At 42.4% G+C, this 18,456-nt stretch overlaps 1 protein-coding gene across 1 annotated transcript in view; it reads right to left on the bottom strand.

Moving 5' to 3' along the window:
• LOC115461562 (acid ceramidase-like) overlaps positions 1 to 18,075 on the bottom strand; it is a 213,712-nt gene extending 195,637 nt beyond the window's left edge. Inside the window, exon 1 of the mRNA XM_030191471.1 lies at positions 17,900 to 18,075. Within this exon, the coding sequence (XP_030047331.1) occupies positions 17,900 to 17,980 (81 nt within the window). The 5' untranslated portion in view covers positions 17,981 to 18,075. The remainder of the gene's footprint in view (positions 1 to 17,899) is intronic.
• Between the last annotated feature and the right edge of the window lie 381 nt (positions 18,076 to 18,456).

Genomic DNA, 18,456 nt, shown 5'->3' with positions numbered 1-18,456 from the left:
TTACTTAAGCGCAGATTATCTGTAAAGATCTCTTAAAACCAACCTCTCGTGTGCAATTGTATATTAAATCAACCTTTTTGAAGCTAAAAATACGGTCTCTTTGTGTTCTGAGTATATCGTATCTTTTATATATACTTAATTTATTTAATTTATTGCAATTATCACCTTTGGTGATTGGTGGAGAAATTAATATCCTAAAACTTATAAATACAGCACCTGCTCTTAAATTATAAACAGTAGCGAGTGCTCTAGAGTTCTTTTCCCCAAGATAAATCATTTCTTGTAACAGTGGAGTGCCTCAGGGATCGGTGCTGGGGCCGATTCTGTTCAATATATTTGTGAGTGACATTGCCGAAGGGCTAGAAGGTAAAGTTTGCCTATTTGCGGACGATACTAAGATCTGTAACAGAGTGGACACCCGGGAGGGAGTGGAAAACATGAAAAAGGATCTGAGGAAGCTAGAAGAATGGTCTAAGGTTTGGCAATTAAAATTCAATGCGAAGAAATGCAAAGTGATGCACTTAGGGAATAGAAATCCACGGGAGACGTATGTGTTAGGCGGGGAGAGTCTGATAAGTACGGGCGGAGAGAGGGATCTTGGGGTGATAGTATCTGAGGATTTGAAGGCGACGAAACAGTGTGACAAGGCGGTGGCCGTAGCTAGAAGGTTGTTAGGCTGTATAGAGAGAGGTGTGACCAGCAGAAGAAAGTCGTTGGTGAGGCTCCACCTGGAGTATTGTGTTCAGTTTTGGAGGCCGTATCTTGTTAAGGATGTAAAAAGAATTGAAGCGGTGCAAAGAAAAGCTACGAGAATGGTATGGGATTTGCGTTACAAGACGTATGAGGAGAGACTTGCTGAACTAAACATGTATACTCTGGAGGAAAGGAGAAACAGGGGTGATATGATACAGACGTTCAAATATTTGAAAAGTATTAATCCGCAAACGAACCTTTTCCGGAGATGGGAAGATGGTAGAACGAGAGGACATGAATTGAGATTGAAGGGGGGCAGACTCAAGAAAAATGTCAGGAAGTATTTTTTCACGGACAGAGTAGTGGATGCTTGGAATGCCCTCCCGCGGGAGGTGGTGGAAATGAAAACGGTAACGGAATTCAAACATGCGTGGGATAAGCATAAAGGAATCCTGTGTCGAAGGAATGGATCCTCAGGAGCTTAGTCAAGATCGGGAGGCGGGGCAGACTTATACGGTCTGTGCCAGAGCCGGTGGTAGGAAGCGGGACTGGTGGTTGGGAGGCGGGGATAGTGCTGGACAGACTTGTACGGTCTATGCCAGAGCCGGTGGTTGGGAGGCAGGGCTGGTGGTTGGGAGGTGAGGATAGTGCTGGGCAGACTTATACGGTCTGTGCCCTGAATAGCACAGGTACAAATCAAAGTAGGGTATACACAAAAAGCAGCAAATATGAGTTATCTTGTTGGGCAGACTGGATGGACCGTGCAGGTCTTTTTCTGCCGTCATCTACTATGTTACTAAAGTCAGCACGCTTGAAATCCAGGACTTTGAGTTTTGAGTGGCCGCTCTCCACTTTAGCTGTTATATCAAACCAAACCGTTTGATGGTCACTGCTGCCCAGGTGGGCACCCACTCGGATATTTGACACGCTATCCCCATTTGTGAGCACCAGATCCAGTGTCGCTCCCTCGTGGGTTCCACCACCATTTGTCTGAGCAAAACACTTTGGAAAGCATCCACGATCCCTCTACTTCTTTCCGATTCCGCAGACGGAACCTTCCAATCTACATCCGGCAGATTGAAATCTCCCAGCAACAGCACCTCTCTCTTGCTTCCCAACTTTTGAATATCTTCGATCAGGTCTTTATCTAATTCCTCCAATTGTGTCGGAGGTCTGTAGACAACACCCACGTGGACAGAGGTTCTATCATCTCTTTTTAAGGTGATCCATATCGCTTCTTCCTTTCCCCAGGTCCCTGTCATTTCAGTTGCAGTGATATCATTCCTCACATACAGAGCTACTCCGCCACCTTTACGACCCTCTCTATCCTTCCTAAATGGATTATAGCCTGGTATGTTTGCATCCCATTCAGCCACGTCTCTGTGATTGCAACAACATCCAAGACTGCCTCCAACATCAGGGCCTGAAGATCATGAACTTTATTGCTTAGACTGCAAGCATTTGTGGTCATCGCCTGAAGTGGGAATCGAACTCAGTTCCTCAGGACCAAAGTCCACCACCCTAACCACTAGGCCACTCCTCCACTGTTGCTACTGTTGGAGATTCTACGTGGAGTGTTGCTGTTCCACTGGCAACATTCCATGTGGAAGTTGGCCCTTGCAGATCACCAATGTGGCCGTGCAGGCTTCTGCTTCTGTGAGTCTGGCGTCCTGCACATATGTGCAGGACGTCGGACTCGCGGAAACGGAGGCCTGCGCAGCCTTCTACATGGAATGTTGCTAGTGGAGTGGCAACGTTCCATGTAGAATCTCCAATAGTAGCAACATTCCATGTAGAATCTCCAATAGTATCTTTTTTTTATTTTTTTTTGTTACATTTGTACCCTGCGCTTTCCCACTCATGGCAGGCTCAATGCGGCTTACATGGGGCAATGGAGGGTTAAGTGACTTGCCCAGAGTCACAAGGAGCTGCCTGTGCCTGCAGTGGGTTATTGCAATTCGCTCTATTTGGATCTAACTTCTAGATCTTTGAAAAGACCCCTGTTACTGCAAAACACAGCAGCTTGATTCATTTTCTTTAAAAACAAATTTGATCATGTTACTCCTATATTATTGACTCCTCATTGGTTGCCTGTTCAGGCTAGAATCCACTTTAAGGCCCTGTGCTTTTGTTTTTAAAATTTTGTATGGATTCTTTCTTGAATATCTTTTGACTTTGATCTGTGTTTAGTCATGTAGAATTAGTACTAGATTTATTTATATGAATTACAGCTTTCTTTATTTTCTCTAGACCTTGGTTGGTTTCCATTCTAAGAGATTATTTATGCTTGTTGTGGTTCCCATTTGGGATGCTTTGCCTATCACTTTTTGAGTTGAAATGAAGTATTTATGGTTTTGTAAATTACTTGAAATCTGGTGTTTTTCTAAATATTACTTATAGTACATTGTTTATTAACTGAATTTGTTTTAGACCATAGTATTTCATTGAAGTTTTATTCTGCTTGTATGTATTTCATTCTTTTTCTTATTGTAAACCGTTCCGAGCCTTCAGGTGTTGATATGGTATGTAAGAACCGATCTGCAATCATTTATACCTCACATTATCCCAAACAAGTTAGGGTTCAAGGTGGCTTACCGCAAACTTTAAAGCAAAGTTTAATAAGGATTAAACGAAAGTAAGAGGTATGACATAGCAGCAGAATGACTCATTTGAAAATAACAAACTAGCTATGGGGCCTTTTATAAAGGTGTGCTAGTGGTTTTATTGTGCACTAAAAATTCACAAGCGCTAAACGCCTATAGGAATATAATGGGCGTCTTAGTGTTTAGCATGCATTAAAAACACTTTAGCACTTTTGTAAAAGGGGCCCTAAGAGAATTACAGTGGTCAACATTGGCAAGGAATTCACTAAATAAAAATGCTTTTTTATTTATTTATTTTTTTTTGTTACATTTGTACCCCGCGCTTTCCCACTCATGGCAGGCTCAATGCGGCTTACATGGGGCAATGGAGGGTTAAGTGACTTGCCCAGAGTCACAAGGAGCTGCCTATGCCTGAAGTGAGAATCGAACTCAGTTCATCAGTTCCCCAGGACCAAAGTCCACCACCCTAACCACTAGGCCACTCCTCCACTCCAAATTTACAAAATTTTAGGTAATCAGAAACATGCCTAATTGAGGTTATAAATGGCTAGACATGTATTTCTGGAGAGTCGAGCAATTGAAGGACTAGGAGGTAAGCAATGAAGCTACTAAGTAGTAAATTTGAAACAAATTGGAGAAAATATTTCTTCACTCAACATGTAATTAAACTTTGGAATTCATTGCCAGAGAATGTGGTAAAAGCAGTTAGTGTAGCAGGGTTTTAAAAGGTTTGAGCAAGTTGCTAAAAGAAAAGTCCATAAACTAATAAGATGGACTTGGAAGTTATCTGTGACATAGTTCAGTACATCAAAGCAGGTTACAATTGAATGTAATAGAAGAAAGATGTAAAGAAGGGAAGAATGAAACAACAAGAATGATCCTCAGAAGCTTAGCCGAAATTGGGTGGCGGAGCAGGTGGGGGAAGAGAGGTTGGTGGTTGGGAGGCGAGGATAGTGGAGGGCAGACTTATACGGTCTGTGCCAGAGCCGGTGATGGGAGGCGGGAAATACTGCTGGGCAGACTTGTATGGTCTGTGCCTTGAAAAAGGCAGGTACAAATCAAGGTAAGGTATACACATACGAGTTTATCTTGTTGGGCAGACTGGATGGACCATGCAGGTCTTTTTCTGCCGTCATCTACTATGTTACTATCACTTTCCATCTACATTTCCTGGTATGCGTTTCAACATTAGTGATTTGGGGGTTTCTTTTCTCTTTGGGTACCATCATATCTTTTTGTTCCACTTTTATTATTTTTTCTTTGGCTTCCGTTCTGTTTTCAAGAACATCACAGTGCTGTAATGGAGTAAAAGAATTTTGTAGGGGTACACTTGTGAGGTCGGATGTTTTCTTGTCACATAATGAAGTCTGCCTGAGCCTACAGTGATCCATCTATTTTTAGGTGGTTTTATCCTTTGTGGTAGTGGTGATAATTTGGTATGATTCTGTGCAGTATGATATTGTACTGTCCTTGATGCTGCTTTAAGTGCATCTAGTTCCTGTTTTACTTTACTGAGCTCGTGTTTTAATCTAGTGAGTTGCAGACAGATAGGACAAGCCTTAAGTCTCCAGATAATTGGTCTTGAAACTAAAGCACCACAATTATTACAGAGAATAAAAGTCATCCTGATTGGTTGAAATGGGTATGAACAGGTGTGATATAGTGAGAACAGCAGCCTATGGATCTGTTGGCTGAGATTCTTATTATTAGAGCAGTAATCCTTAGCTGGTGAGTAGAAGACTGGGAATTCCTGTGATAATGAGGGGTTTTCTTTTCAGAGACAGTTGTAATATGGGTGGAGTTAATTTGTGATAATGTAGCGATGACCTCTGGCCTGGAATCAGGAATTCGGGCACCTACTACACTATTCTTTAACAAACTAAAAAAAAAACCCTAAACGCTAACTATGTGAAGAGATCAAGTAATTATGCATAAAGGCTATTTTAACGTTTCCTGTCTAACTTCCCCAGTAAAAGAAAGTATAATTCGCAATCCCTATACTTTCCCTCCCACAATTAATTTAAGGAGTATTGGAGGTAGATTCCTTCAAAACTACTGGAAACATGAAATTCTCTGGGATTTTAAATAACTCCCAGCTGTTCTGCACATACACTGCCACCCAGGTTCAGTGTAATTAGTATTTTCCTTTTAATAAACATTTATTTAAAATTTCAGTGCAGCGTTTCACTTTTCAAACTCCTTCTAAAACCCATTTGGTTTAATAGAATTTTAAAGTACACTTTAACCAGCTTTTGTGGACAATATTAACTATTACCCCTTATTAGATGAACCAGTCTTCCTAGCTCATCAAAACATTAATATCCTGGTAGGATTTATTGTGTTATTTTATTTCTAACACCACCGCCTTTCAAGCAGCTATCAGTCACCTCTCTAAAAGCCCCTAAAATCGTGACAGGCTTTTCAAGATAAGCTATTAGTCTAGATCACCCTCTCCACACTTATCAACAACTTTAAAAGATCCCCAAAATCTGTTCTTTAAACAGATTTTCTATTTCAGCTGTTCACAGACCCCTAACATATGTCTGTACAGCTTCTCTCTTACCTCCCAACTGCCAGCCTGAGCTGTTTGTCACTCTCCTGAGAGTTCCATCAGCATGCGGAACACTCAGCGCATGCACACAGACTACTCAGTTTCACTGCACTGCTGCTCACTGTCTCTACACCAGATCTAGAAGGAACCAGGTAATCTTTTAAAATTTAACCCATAGGGTTACACTACAATGGAGGAAGGGAGGTTGGGAAGGGAGCAAATAGGGGTGGAAGGAGAAAGAGGAAGGAGAGAAACTGGGAATGGGAGAACCATGAGGGAGAGCTCATGGTTCTCCCATGGGGGGTTGTCAAGGAGATGAGTGAGATAATATGTACAGAGGGTAAAAATGCAGTAATGGGGAGTAGAGGAAAGATAGATGGGCTTAGGAGACATGGGAAGGAATGACAGGAACTGGGAGAGTTAAGGGGTGAGAGGAGATGGAAAGTTGGTAAGTAAAAAAACAATAGATGGAGAACTGCGAAGTAAGAAAGCGGTTGAAATCTGAGTTTACAGACAGAAAAAGAAAGGGAGGAAAGAGCTAAAACAGAAAGATCAATATGTCAGAGACATATATAATAAGGGAATGGAACAAGACATGAGAAAAAGGGGAGAAATTAGAAATGGACAGTAGCCCCTGGAAAGAGTAGACAGACAGGAAGGAAAGCAGAAATACGGATCATCATGAAGGGAAAAATGTCAATACAACAAAGGTAGAAAAAAGTGTTTTGTTTTTATTTTATTAACTACAGTGGGGGAAATAAGTATTTGATCCCTTGCTGATTTTGTAAGTTTGCCCACTGACAAAGACATGAGCAGCCCATAATTGAAGGGTAGGTTATTGGTAACAGTGAGAGATAGCACATCACAAATTAAATCCGGAAAATCACATTGTGGAAAGTATATGAATTTATTTGCATTCTGCAGAGGGAAATAAGTATTTAATCCCTCTGGCAAACAAGACCTAATACTTGGTGGCAAAACCCTTGTTGGCAAGCACAGCGGTCAGACGTCTTCTGTAGTTGATGATGAGGTTTGCACACATGTCAGGAGGAATTTTGGTCCACTCCTCTTTGCAGATCATCTCTAAATCATTAAGAGTTCTGGGCTGTCGCTTGGCAACTCGCAGCTTCAGCTCCCTCCATAAGTTTTCAATGGGATTAAGGTCTGGTGACTGGCTAGGCCACTCCATGACCCTAATGTGCTTCTTCCTGAGCCACTCCTTTGTTGCCTTGGCTGTATGTTTTGGGTCATTGTCGTGCTGGAAGACCCAGCCACGACCCATTTTTAAGGCCCTGGCGGAGGGAAGGAGGTTGTCACTCAGAATTGTACGGTACATGGCCCCATCCATTCTCCCATTGATGCGGTGAAGTAGTCCTGTGCCCTTAGCAGAGAAACACCCCCAAAACATAACATTTCCACCTCCATGCTTGACAGTGGGGACGGTGTTCTTTGGGTCATAGGCAGCATTTCTCTTCCTCCAAACACGGCGAGTTGAGTTCATGCCAAAGAGCTCAATTTTTGTCTCATCTGACCACAGCACCTTCTCCCAATCACTCTCGGCATCATCCAGGTGTTCACTGGCAAACTTCAGACGGGCCGTCACATGTGCCTTCCGGAGCAGGGGGACCTTGCGGGCACTGCAGGATTGCAATCCGTTATGTCGTAATGTGTTACCAATGGTTTTCGTGGTGACAGTGGTCCCAGCTGCCTTGAGATCATTGACAAGTTCCCCCCTTGTAGTTGTAGGCTGATTTCTAACCTTCCTCATGATCAAGGATACCCCACGAGGTGAGATTTTGCGTGGAGCCCCAGATCTTTGTCGATTGACAGTCATTTTGTACTTCTTCCATTTTCTTACTATGGCACCAACAGTTGTCTCCTTCTCGCCCAGCGTCTTACTGATGGTTTTGTAGCCCATTCCAGCCTTGTGCAGGTGTATGATCTTGTCCCTGACATCCTTAGACAGCTCCTTGCTCTTGGCCATTTTGTAGAGGTTAGAGTCTGACTGATTCACTGAGTCTGTGGACAGGTGTCTTTCATACAGGTGACCATTGCCGACAGCTGTCTGTCATGCAGGTAACGAGTTGATTTGGAGCATCTACCTGGTCTGTAGGGGCCAGATCTCTTACTGGTTGGTGGGGGATCAAATACTTATTTCCCTCTGCAGAATGCAAATAAATTCATATACTTTCCACAATGTGATTTTCCGGATTTAATTTGTGATGTGCTATCTCTCACTGTTACCAATAACCTACCCTTCAATTATGGGCTGCTCATGTCTTTGTCAGTGGGCAAACTTACAAAATCAGCAAGGGATCAAATACTTATTTCCCCCACTGTATGTTAGTTTAGAAAATGTGCATTATGTTTGTCTTTGTATCATGTTCAGTATAAGAGGAAATGCATTTTTATTTTTATTTCTCCCATGCTGTCTACATGCCTAGTTTGACTTCTTGGGGTTCACAGTTCAATTTTTGTTTTTATATCTCTATTTCTAATTTATGATTCCATTCTGTATTTGGTGAGGGTCTGTGTTTTGCATTTGACTGAGGTACAGTATTTTGTGGGGATGTAGCTGTTTCACTTGTTCTGTTTTACCAGTAGGAGGAGGTATTTTGGTCCATCTAATATTTGTAGTGCTGCTTATTCATATGTAGGGGTCTTGCTATTTGAATCATAGGAATTAGTGCTACTGTTGTATGACATTTGTACATGAATGTTAGGATTTTTTTCATGTTTTCTATTTTACAATGTGCTATTGGAGAGTTTTATTTTTCTATAGCTCAGATGACACGAGAACTGGAATATTTTTTTGAATAGGGCTTTCCATGTTTTTAAATGCATGTTATTTCTGGTTAATTTTGTTATCTTTGAAGTGTATTGTTGCCTTTTGCCAACTTGTGCTAGCCATATAGTTGAATATTTTTATTTAAGACAACGATTAAAAACAAACTACTGAACTTTAAACAATCTTAATATTTGTTAAATGACAAAATATATATCCTTAAAAAAAACTGCCTGTGGGCCTTGACAATTCTCTTTGTCAAAGTGCTGCGAGATGAAAAATGTTTAAAGCAGTGGCGTAGCCAGACTGCCAATTTTGGGTGGGCCTGAACCCAAAGTGGGTGGGCACAAAATTTTCTCTCTACCCCCCTCCCCCAGCAAAATGTAGTCACACTCAGATACATTTGTCACACAGGGTAAAGTGCTGCTTTTCAGTGCATCAGATTTCAGACAATTTATTTAATAGCCTAATCCTTTTCAGTGAGCTTTCAGAGGCCAAAACCTCCTGCCTCAGGTCAGTATAATGTTGTTACGGTATCCTCTCCTGACCTAAGGAAGGAAGTATTGGTCTCTGAAACTTTATTAACACCATATTACTTTATCCTAAATTAAAAATAAAATTATTTTCTTTACCTTTGCTGTATGGCCATTTACTTTTTCTCATTGTGTTGCTCCCAGTCTCTAGATTCTGCTTTCCTTCGTTTTCGCTTAACTCTTCTGCCAGGGTTTCCTGGCCATTTGTCATTTTTCTCTCCTTTTTCTTTGCTTTCTTCAATATTTTTCTGCCTCTCTCTCTCTGTCCAGATTTAATTCATTCTTACTATCCATTCTTTAATTTCCTTCATCTACTTATGGCGTTTCATCTTTTTCTCACCCTTGTTCTCCCCATGCCCCTTCCTCTTATTCTCCAGTCTTTCACTACTCTCCTTTTCCATCCAGCAGCTCTCTTCTTTCTCTCCCCATCCTTCCAGTGTCTCCCCTCTCTCTCCCCATCCTTCCAGTAGTCTCCCCTCTTTCTTTCTGCATCCTTCCATCCAGTGTCACCTCTTTCTCCCTACCCTTCCATCCAGCGTCTTCCCTCTTTCTCTCCCCATCCTTCCACCCATCTACCCTCTCTCCTGATCCTTCCATCTAATGTCTCTCTCTCCCTCCTTCTAACCAGTGTCTATCTCTCTACCCTTTTCTGTTCAGTGTCCCTTCTCTCTCCACATCCTTCCAGTCTCTCCCCTTTCTCTCCATCCTTTCATCCATCTCCCCTCTTTCTCTCCCCATCCTTCCATCCAGTGTCTCTCTTCCTATCCATCCGTTTTCCCTCTCTCTGCCATCCTTCCATCCATTTTCCCTCTCTCTCTGCCATCCTTCCGTCTGTTTTCCCTCTTTCTCTCCCGATCCTTGCGTTTTCCCTCTTTCTCTGCCATCCTTCCGTCTGTTTCCCTCTTTTTCTCCCGATCCTTCCGTTTTCCCTGTCTCTCCCATCCTCCTGTTTTCCCTCTCTCTCCCCATCCTTCCCTTTTCCCTCTTTCTCTGCCATCCTCCTATCTGTTTTCTCTCTCTCTCCCCATCCTTCTGTTTTCCCTTTCTCTCCAGTCCCCATCCTGCCATCCGTTTTCCCTCTCTCCCCATCCTTCCGTTTTCCCTCTCTCTCCAGTCCCCATCCTGCCATCCGTTTTCCCTCTCTCCCCATCCTTCCGTTTTCCCTCTCTCTCCAGTCCCCATCCTGCCATCCGTTTTCCCTCTCTCCCCATCCTTCCGTTTTCCCTCTCTCTCCAGTCCCCATCCTGCCATCCGTTTTCCCTCTCTCCCCATCCTTCCGTTTTCCCTCTTTCTCCCCAGTCCCCATCCTGCCATCCGTTTTCCCTCTCTCCCCATCCTTCCGTTTTCCCTCTTTCTCCCCAGTCCCCATCCTGCCATCCGTTTTCCCTCTCTCCCCATCCTTCCGTTTTCCCTCTTTCTCCCCAGTCCCCATCCTGCCATCCGATTCAGGCCCACCCAATTCAGGCCCGCCAGCCCCAGCTACAAACAGAAGAAGCGCTCAGCTGATTGAGCTGAGCGCTGCCACCAACGCTAAAGACGAGAAAAAATGTTTTAAAAAAGCGCGGCACCGCAAGCAGCCTCGAAGCATTGGCTGCTGGCTTTGCAGGCTCCTCCTGTCTCTTACGTCACTGCCCCTGCTTCGCTCCAGGGGCAGTGACGTAAGAGATGGGAGGAGCCTGCAGAGCCAGCAGCCAATGCTTCGAGGCTGCCTACAGTGCCGCGCTTTTTTTTTTTTTTTACATTTTTTTCTCGTTGTTAACGTTGGCGGCAGCGCTCAGCTCAATCAGCTGAGCGCTTCTTCTTTTTGTAGCGGCCCTGCTGCTCAACAGGAAAAGCAGCAGTGGCCGGCAATGGGAGCAATGGGAGTGGGCGGGCCAGAGCTGAAATTGGGTGGGCACCCGTAGCTACGCCCCTGGTTTAAAGTCACTGCACCAGCAGGGCTGTCCGTTATCTCCACTTTTATTTAACCTTGTCATTGAACCCTTAGCTATAGCCTTGAGATCGTATATCATCATCTTTGGTTTACATATTGGTTCCTGTTCTATGAAACTTTCTCTTCATACAGATTTATTAATTTACACTAATGTTTCTTCGATTCCCCATATTTACTTAGGAAGATCACAGAAATGATAGTTAAAAACATTGACTTACTCTTTCAGTCTTTAAGGACTTCTATAATACAACGGTCTCCATTACACTTAAGCTGGTAGGGACGATTAGAAACCATTAAAATGACCTTAGCACCAAGAATTAATTATTTGTTAGGTATGCTCCCAATGGAACTTCCTCCCACCTTTTTCAAGACAATTGATAGCACATTAACCTCCTTTTTATAGCAATCTGAACCCTCATGAACCTCCCTCACTCAACTAAAATTGCCCAAACAAAAAGGAGGCGCTAATCTGTAAAATTATCATACCTACATAAGCACATAAGTATTGCCATACTGGGACAGACCAAAGGTCCATCAAGCCTAGCATCCTGTTTCAAACAGTGGCCAATCCAGGTCACAAATACCTGGCAAGATCCCCAAAAATGTACAAAACATTTTATGCTGCTTATCCCAGAAATAATGGATTTTCCCCAAGTCCAATTTAATAATGGTCTATGGACTTTTCCTTTAGGAAGACGTCCAAACCTTTTTTAAACTCGACTAAGCTAACCGCCTTTACCACATTTTCTGGCAATGAATTCCAGAGTTAAATTACACATTGAGTGAAGAAACATATTCTCTGATTTATTTTAAATGTATTACTTTGTAGCTTCGTCACATGCCCCCTAGTCCTAGTACTTTTGGAAAGCGTAAACAGAGGCTTCACATCTACCCGTTCCACTCTACTCATTATTTTATAGATCTGTATTATATGTCCCCTCAGCCGTCTTTTCTCCAAGCTAAAGAGTCCCAGCCGCTTTAGCCTTTCCTGATAAGGAAGTCATACCATCCCCTTTATAATTTTCTTCGCCCTTCTCTGCACCTTTTCTAATTCCACTATTATCTTTTTTGAGATGTGGTGACCAGAATTGAACACAATATTCGAGGTGCGGTTGCACCATGGAGCGATACAAAGGCATTATAGCATCCTCATTTTTGTTTTCCATTCCTTTCCTAATAATACCTAACATTCTATCTGCTTTCTTAGCTGCCACAGCACACTGAGCAAAAGGTTTTAATGTATCATCGACGACGACACCTAGATTGCTTTCTTGGTTGGTGACTCCTAACGTGGAACTTTGCATGATGTAGCTATAATTCAGGTTCCTCTTTCCCACATGCATCACTTTGCACTTACTCATATTAAACATCATCTGCCATTTAGACGCCCAGTCTCGTAAGGTCCTCTTGTAATTTTTCACAATCCTCCCGCGATTTAACGACTTTGAATAACTTTGTGTCGTCAGCAAATTTAATTACCTCACTAGTTACTCCCATCTCTAGGTCATTTATAAATATGTTAAAAAGCAGTGGTCCCAGCACAGACCCCTGGGGAACCCCACTAACTAACCTTCTCCATTTAACCCTACTCTGTTTTCTATCTTTTAACCAGTTTTTATTGCACAAAAGAACACTATCTCCTATCCCATGACTCTCCAATTTCCTCTGGAGTCTTTCATGAGGTACTTTGTGAAACACCTTCTGAAAATTCAGATACACAATATCAACCGGCTCACCTTTAGAATTTAATTTCTTTATTAATTTTCAAATTTACAAGACATACTCATAAATGGAAATACAGCAGAATTTACAGAGATTACATTTAAGTTGAAACATTTCCAGTTATTGGTATTTAGTCTCTTTTAAACACCAAGAAAATTATATATATTAAAGAAAAAGAAAATTGCTTTCTTAGACCACATACAAATTGAGCTAGGGGGTGGATAAAGAAGATGAGAAGATCAAATTAAGCATTCTAAATCGGGGTATATGGCCTGGTCCAAAAGCCCAGCATAATCTTCCTTTTTTCCTTAATTCCTTTACACACATTATCTAGACAGTTTTTTACTTTCTATAAATACTTTAAGCTGATCTGGTTCATAAAACATATATTTATTCCCCAAGTATTTTATGCTGCATTTGCAGGGGTATGCCAACAAAAAATTTGCTCCCATAGATTTAACCTCTTCTCTATATGCAAGAAAATTTTTTCTACGATCTTGTGTAGCTCTTGTCACATCGGGGAAAATCCACATCTTTTGTCCACAAAATAACTTCTGAGAATTTTTAAAGTAAAATTTCATCAGTGCATTTAAGTCTTGCTCAAAAACAAAAGATATCAAAAGTGTCCTTCGAGTAGAAACCTCTGATAGGGAATCCTCCAATAATGCCGAGATATCCTGAAGATTCAAGTCTGAAATTTGATTGTTTTCTATTGGGTTCACCTTGGTTTGCTTGGGTTCAGGGAGGTAATAAATTTTGTTAATCGGTGGTATTGCCGATTGAGGATAAGCCAATACTTCAATCAGGTATTTCTTAAAGAAATCCAATGGTGACATCCCAGTAGCTATTGGAAAATTTAGTATCCTCAGATTTAAACGTCTATTATAATTCTCTATCTGTTCCATTTTTGATGCCATTTTGATTTTATCAACCATTAATGTTTCTGTAACCTTTTTAAGAGATTCAATTTCCGTTTGCGTCTGTGAGTTTTGAACCAACGATTCTCGTTTTACAGTTTCAAGAGCTTGAGTTAAGGAGTCTATTTTATCCACCATTTTAGCAGTGTCTTGGGATGTTTTGTTAACTGCTTTAGTTAAATTTTGAATAGCTGCCCAGATAGTGTGTAATGTTACCGCTTGGGGAGCAGCGAGCTCCAAGTTCGTCTCCACTGAGTCCTGGGGCGTGGCACCGCCGTCTGAGGGCCTCCGGTCACCGCATTCCGATTCCGATAAGTCCTCATCGCCAGCCCGAAGGAGTGCAGGGCAAAGCGGCGGATTAAGTTCCGGCGGAGACAAAGATATTTCAGTCCCTCGAGGAAACGCCGCTCCTCCGGTCGCTCCAGTCATGGGATCCCTCACACCGGTATCGGCTGGGGTGCTCGAAAGAAATCGCAAGAGGGTTTGCTGAGTGGGGGCAGGAACGAGGGCTGGCTGCGGTAAGCCCTTTACCACCCCCTTTCTCTTTGTATGCGGCATTAGGCTAAATTCTCTCAAGAAAATCTAAAGAGAACAGCAAACGATCCGCAACACCTCAAGCTTGGGCCGCCATCTTGACTCCACCCTAGGTCCCGGCTCACCTTTATCCACATGTTTGTTCACCCCTTCAAAGAAATGTTATAGGTTGGTGAGGCAAGATTTCCCTTCACTAAATCCATGCTTTTGAATATGCTCTGTAATTTTGTTCCTTATAATAGTCTCTACCATTTTGCCCGGCACCGACGTCAGACTCACTGGTCTATAATTTCCCGGAACTCCCCTGGAACCTTTTTTTAAAAAATTGGCAGAAAGGGAATGGTCATATCCGATTCCACTACCTGCTTTGGCCCATCCTAATGCTTGTCCATTCTCCTTCTCCCACAAGAATAAGCCAGTGTTATATAATACTTCCTTAGCATTCCACCAACTTGCAAAATCATTGCCAAAAAATTCTAATGATCTAGACGATATACCTATATGGAAGAATAAAAAACCAAGACAACACAATCAGACACTTAATTAGCCAATTTGGCAGAGTTGTTTTTAAGTCAATTGTTATCAAATGTCAAATTGAAATCATTTGTACAACTGAATCTAGATTATAACATCCCCGATTCTCAATTTTTACAATGGTACCAGTTACAAGGTCTCATTAAATCAAAAAATTGGGAGTTTTCAAATATAAAACGAAATACAAAAGCGCCAAACCCCCTACGAGAAAAACGACACTGGCTCCCACTAAAAGAATGAATTGCGTTCAAAGTTTGCACCCTGGTCCATAAAATCGTTCACGGTTGTTTTTCCCAGAGTTCCGGGTATGACTCCTAAAGTTTTCCTCAGAAATATTTCCTCAAATTATTACTTTAAAAGGAGTGAAGCCTGTGAAAACTGGGATTACTTTCTCTGTATTTCCAGCAAGTTGTTTTATCGCTTGTAAAAATTTAAATGGTTATAAATTTAAAAAAAAAAAAATTTTAATCGTTCACGGTGAGACCCCGGTCTATGTCAGACCTCATAGACCTACCGACCAGGAACACAAAAAGGTCAGCACGCACATTCTTGAATCTCCACTATCCCAGCTGCAAAGGACTTAAATATAAATCAACATATGCATCCAGCTTCTCCTACATAAGAGCGCAACTATGGAACGCACTATAAAAACAATGCACGACCTAACAATTTTCCGAAAATTACTGAAAACCAACATGTTCAAAAAGGCATAACACAATGATCCATCCTAAATACTAGACAACGAAACTCTATCAAAACTAAACAAAACTGAACTCTCTACACCTGACTGGTTCATTTATGTTGTCACTAATGAATGTTACGTGTTACGCAGTACCACTTTATTTCTCATGCCTGAAATTAACTTTCTATATTTGATTGTCTAACTTACTCTATAATTTACCCTACCATTTATGAACTTTAATGCAATACCACTTTGTATTTCTCAATCCGGAAATGGCGATCGCCACTACGGCATAATGTAAGCCACACTGAGCCTGCAAATAGGTGGGGAAATGAGGGATACAAATACAACAAATAAATAAATAAATAAATAACCCCAATTTCCAATGTGGCCTCATTTATTGAAGATCCTTGTACATTGACTCATCATGCCTCTTTTTCTTTTATAAAATGTTTCAAGCTTCTAATAAACAATCATGTAAAGGTATTCAAGCAGGTATGGGAGAAATATCTTGATGCTTCATTGTCAGGTGCTCAGTGGTCACAGTTATGGTCTAAGGGTCCTAGAGCATCATTATCTACTGCTATTAATCTATGTTTTTTTAAACCATAGAGCGTTATGGACCCCTCGTAAATGTAAGGCAATTGAGCCATCTAAAATCAGACTTATGTTGGTCATGTAAGTCACAAAAAGGAACTTTGCTGCATTTAATTTATGAATGCTTTAATTTTTTGGCAAGATGTCTGGTCCAAACTACAGGATATTTTTCAGTTTCAGTCACCATTATTACCCATGTATATAATATGGAAATCTATATCCATTCCTTTTCCATTTTCTGATGAAGACAAATTACTTTTTGACTTCTTAATTACCATAGCACTAAAACTGATCATTTCTCATTGGAAAGACAATACCCAACTTAACATCTATATTTGGTGGAACTGGACTCTTGTATATAAAAAAAAAATATGAACAAGCTCTTCAATTTCACCACAGTGATATAACAGCTCAAATTAAAAAATGGAATACACTGGACTCTTTTCTTGCTTCAAAGGTTTCTTAATTTTATGGCTTTGCATACCCACAGTACCTCTGTTATTACAGCTGTCAGGTTACTCAGTTTTTGTATTAATGTTATATTTCAAGATAAAACAATAAAAAGAATTTACAAAAAAAGTATCACTGCACTAGTTTCATATTTCTACAGGACAAGCAGCAGGGGCAGAGGCAGACTGAGGGTGGTCTGGGCCCCCTGCCCAACATCCCTCCCCTGCGACCGCAGCCGACATCCCTGCTGCCCCGGTCCTACCTGAGGGGTCCTGGTGGTGGCCTCTGTGGAGGGCATGTTCTTTCCCTACCCTCTGCATTGCTGCTATTCCCCTGCCTGCCAGTGGACCATGTTTTCAAATTGGTGGCCGAGACTTCCTGCAGTAGTCCCATGGGTCTCGGGAGTCTCGACCACCATTTTTAAAATACAGTGGTATGGTGGTGGGGGAATAGCGGTAGCACAGTGGGCCGGACAAAGAACTTGCTCCCCCCTCCCATAGAGGCCACAAAATTACCAACAGCACGCCTGTCAAGGTAGGACCAGGGAGGGCTGTAATGTGTACTGGGAATCCGGGCAGAGCCTCTAGGCCCTTGGGCACTGCCCAGTTGCACGAATAGTCAGTCCAACTGAAAGGGCCAACAAAATAGGTGACAAGCACCATGTTACCAGTACCAAGGGATGTAACTAACATTGGATTTGGGGGGGGGGGGTGCCAATGCATTTCCTCCTCACCCCCCCCCCCCATTGCCACCACAATGTTAATCATATCTTTACTATCCCCCCCCCCCCCCCCATGACATTAATCTTACTTCAAGTGCTCCCCTCTGTCCCCACATCACTGGCACCCTCAGTGTCAGACTAAACATACTAGCACATACTTCTGTGTAGTTCTGTTACCACAAGGAAACTAGCCAGAAATGAGGGGGGGGGGGGGCAAAGATTGAACATTTAACCCATTCTCAGAAACATGAAATTAGTTTAACATAGAGATTATCATCTACAACTTTTTTTGTTTACCTTCACTTTTATATACCTATGGGGAAAACCTGTAATGTAGCAAGGAAGAAAAGAAGCACGCACAAGCTTTTTTTCTTATTTTAAACAAAAAAATAATAATATTTCCTCCAGGAGCTTCACGGAGAGCAAAAGGCATTACAGGAAGTCGAGTAACCAGTGCCTCCAGCTGCCGATGTTACCCGGAAACAACTGTCCTTTTAATTTTCCCTGGAAAACTCGGGAGATCAAACCAACAGAACTATATCCTCCGATACCTCTACCCCATTTGCACCTCAAAACTACAGTGATCCCCAACCTGGGCCCAAAGGACCATCGGCTACGACTCGATCTCCCTTTCCCTCACTCACCGGAGGTATATCCTGTGCCCTCGTCCACAGCCCACAGAGAAACAGCAACGCACAACACCGCACAGAAAAACCCAACGCCATGGCACCAGGAACTCAGCGAAAATGCAAAAGCTCACACGCTTGTCACGCTACTATCGGAGGCCCGGTAATGACCCGCCCAACAACGTGACCAAAGTCTAGTCCCATGACTAGTGACTACGCGAGAACCACTCCCCCATTTAATACGAAAGCACCCACTGGAACCAGGTGCCCCGCCCATACTCTCTAGCACGGGTCAGCTCAAAATCCAGCCTGACCCATATATTGTCGCTTGCTTTAGGATCAAGGAGGTTGAATAAGCAGGAGCTGATGAGCCTTAATCAGTGGCGTAGCTAGGAGGGGCCACCGGGGGGGGGGGGGCGTGGGCCCCTCCAAATTTCATCTGGACCCCTGATTTTGCTAGAGGTAGGGTTACCATATTTGCCCTAAGAAAAAAGAGGACACATGCCCCGCCCATTGACACACCTCTTCCCCGCCCCACCCCGCCCATACCCCTGCCCCTTGCCCCGCCCCCTATT

Source organism: Microcaecilia unicolor, chromosome 2 (genome assembly GCF_901765095.1).
Source record: "Microcaecilia unicolor chromosome 2, aMicUni1.1, whole genome shotgun sequence".
Classification (NCBI taxonomy): Eukaryota; Metazoa; Chordata; class Amphibia; order Gymnophiona; family Siphonopidae; genus Microcaecilia; species Microcaecilia unicolor.
The sequence above is the reverse complement of the archived record's forward strand: the minus strand, read 5'-3'. Positions and strand labels throughout refer to the sequence as shown.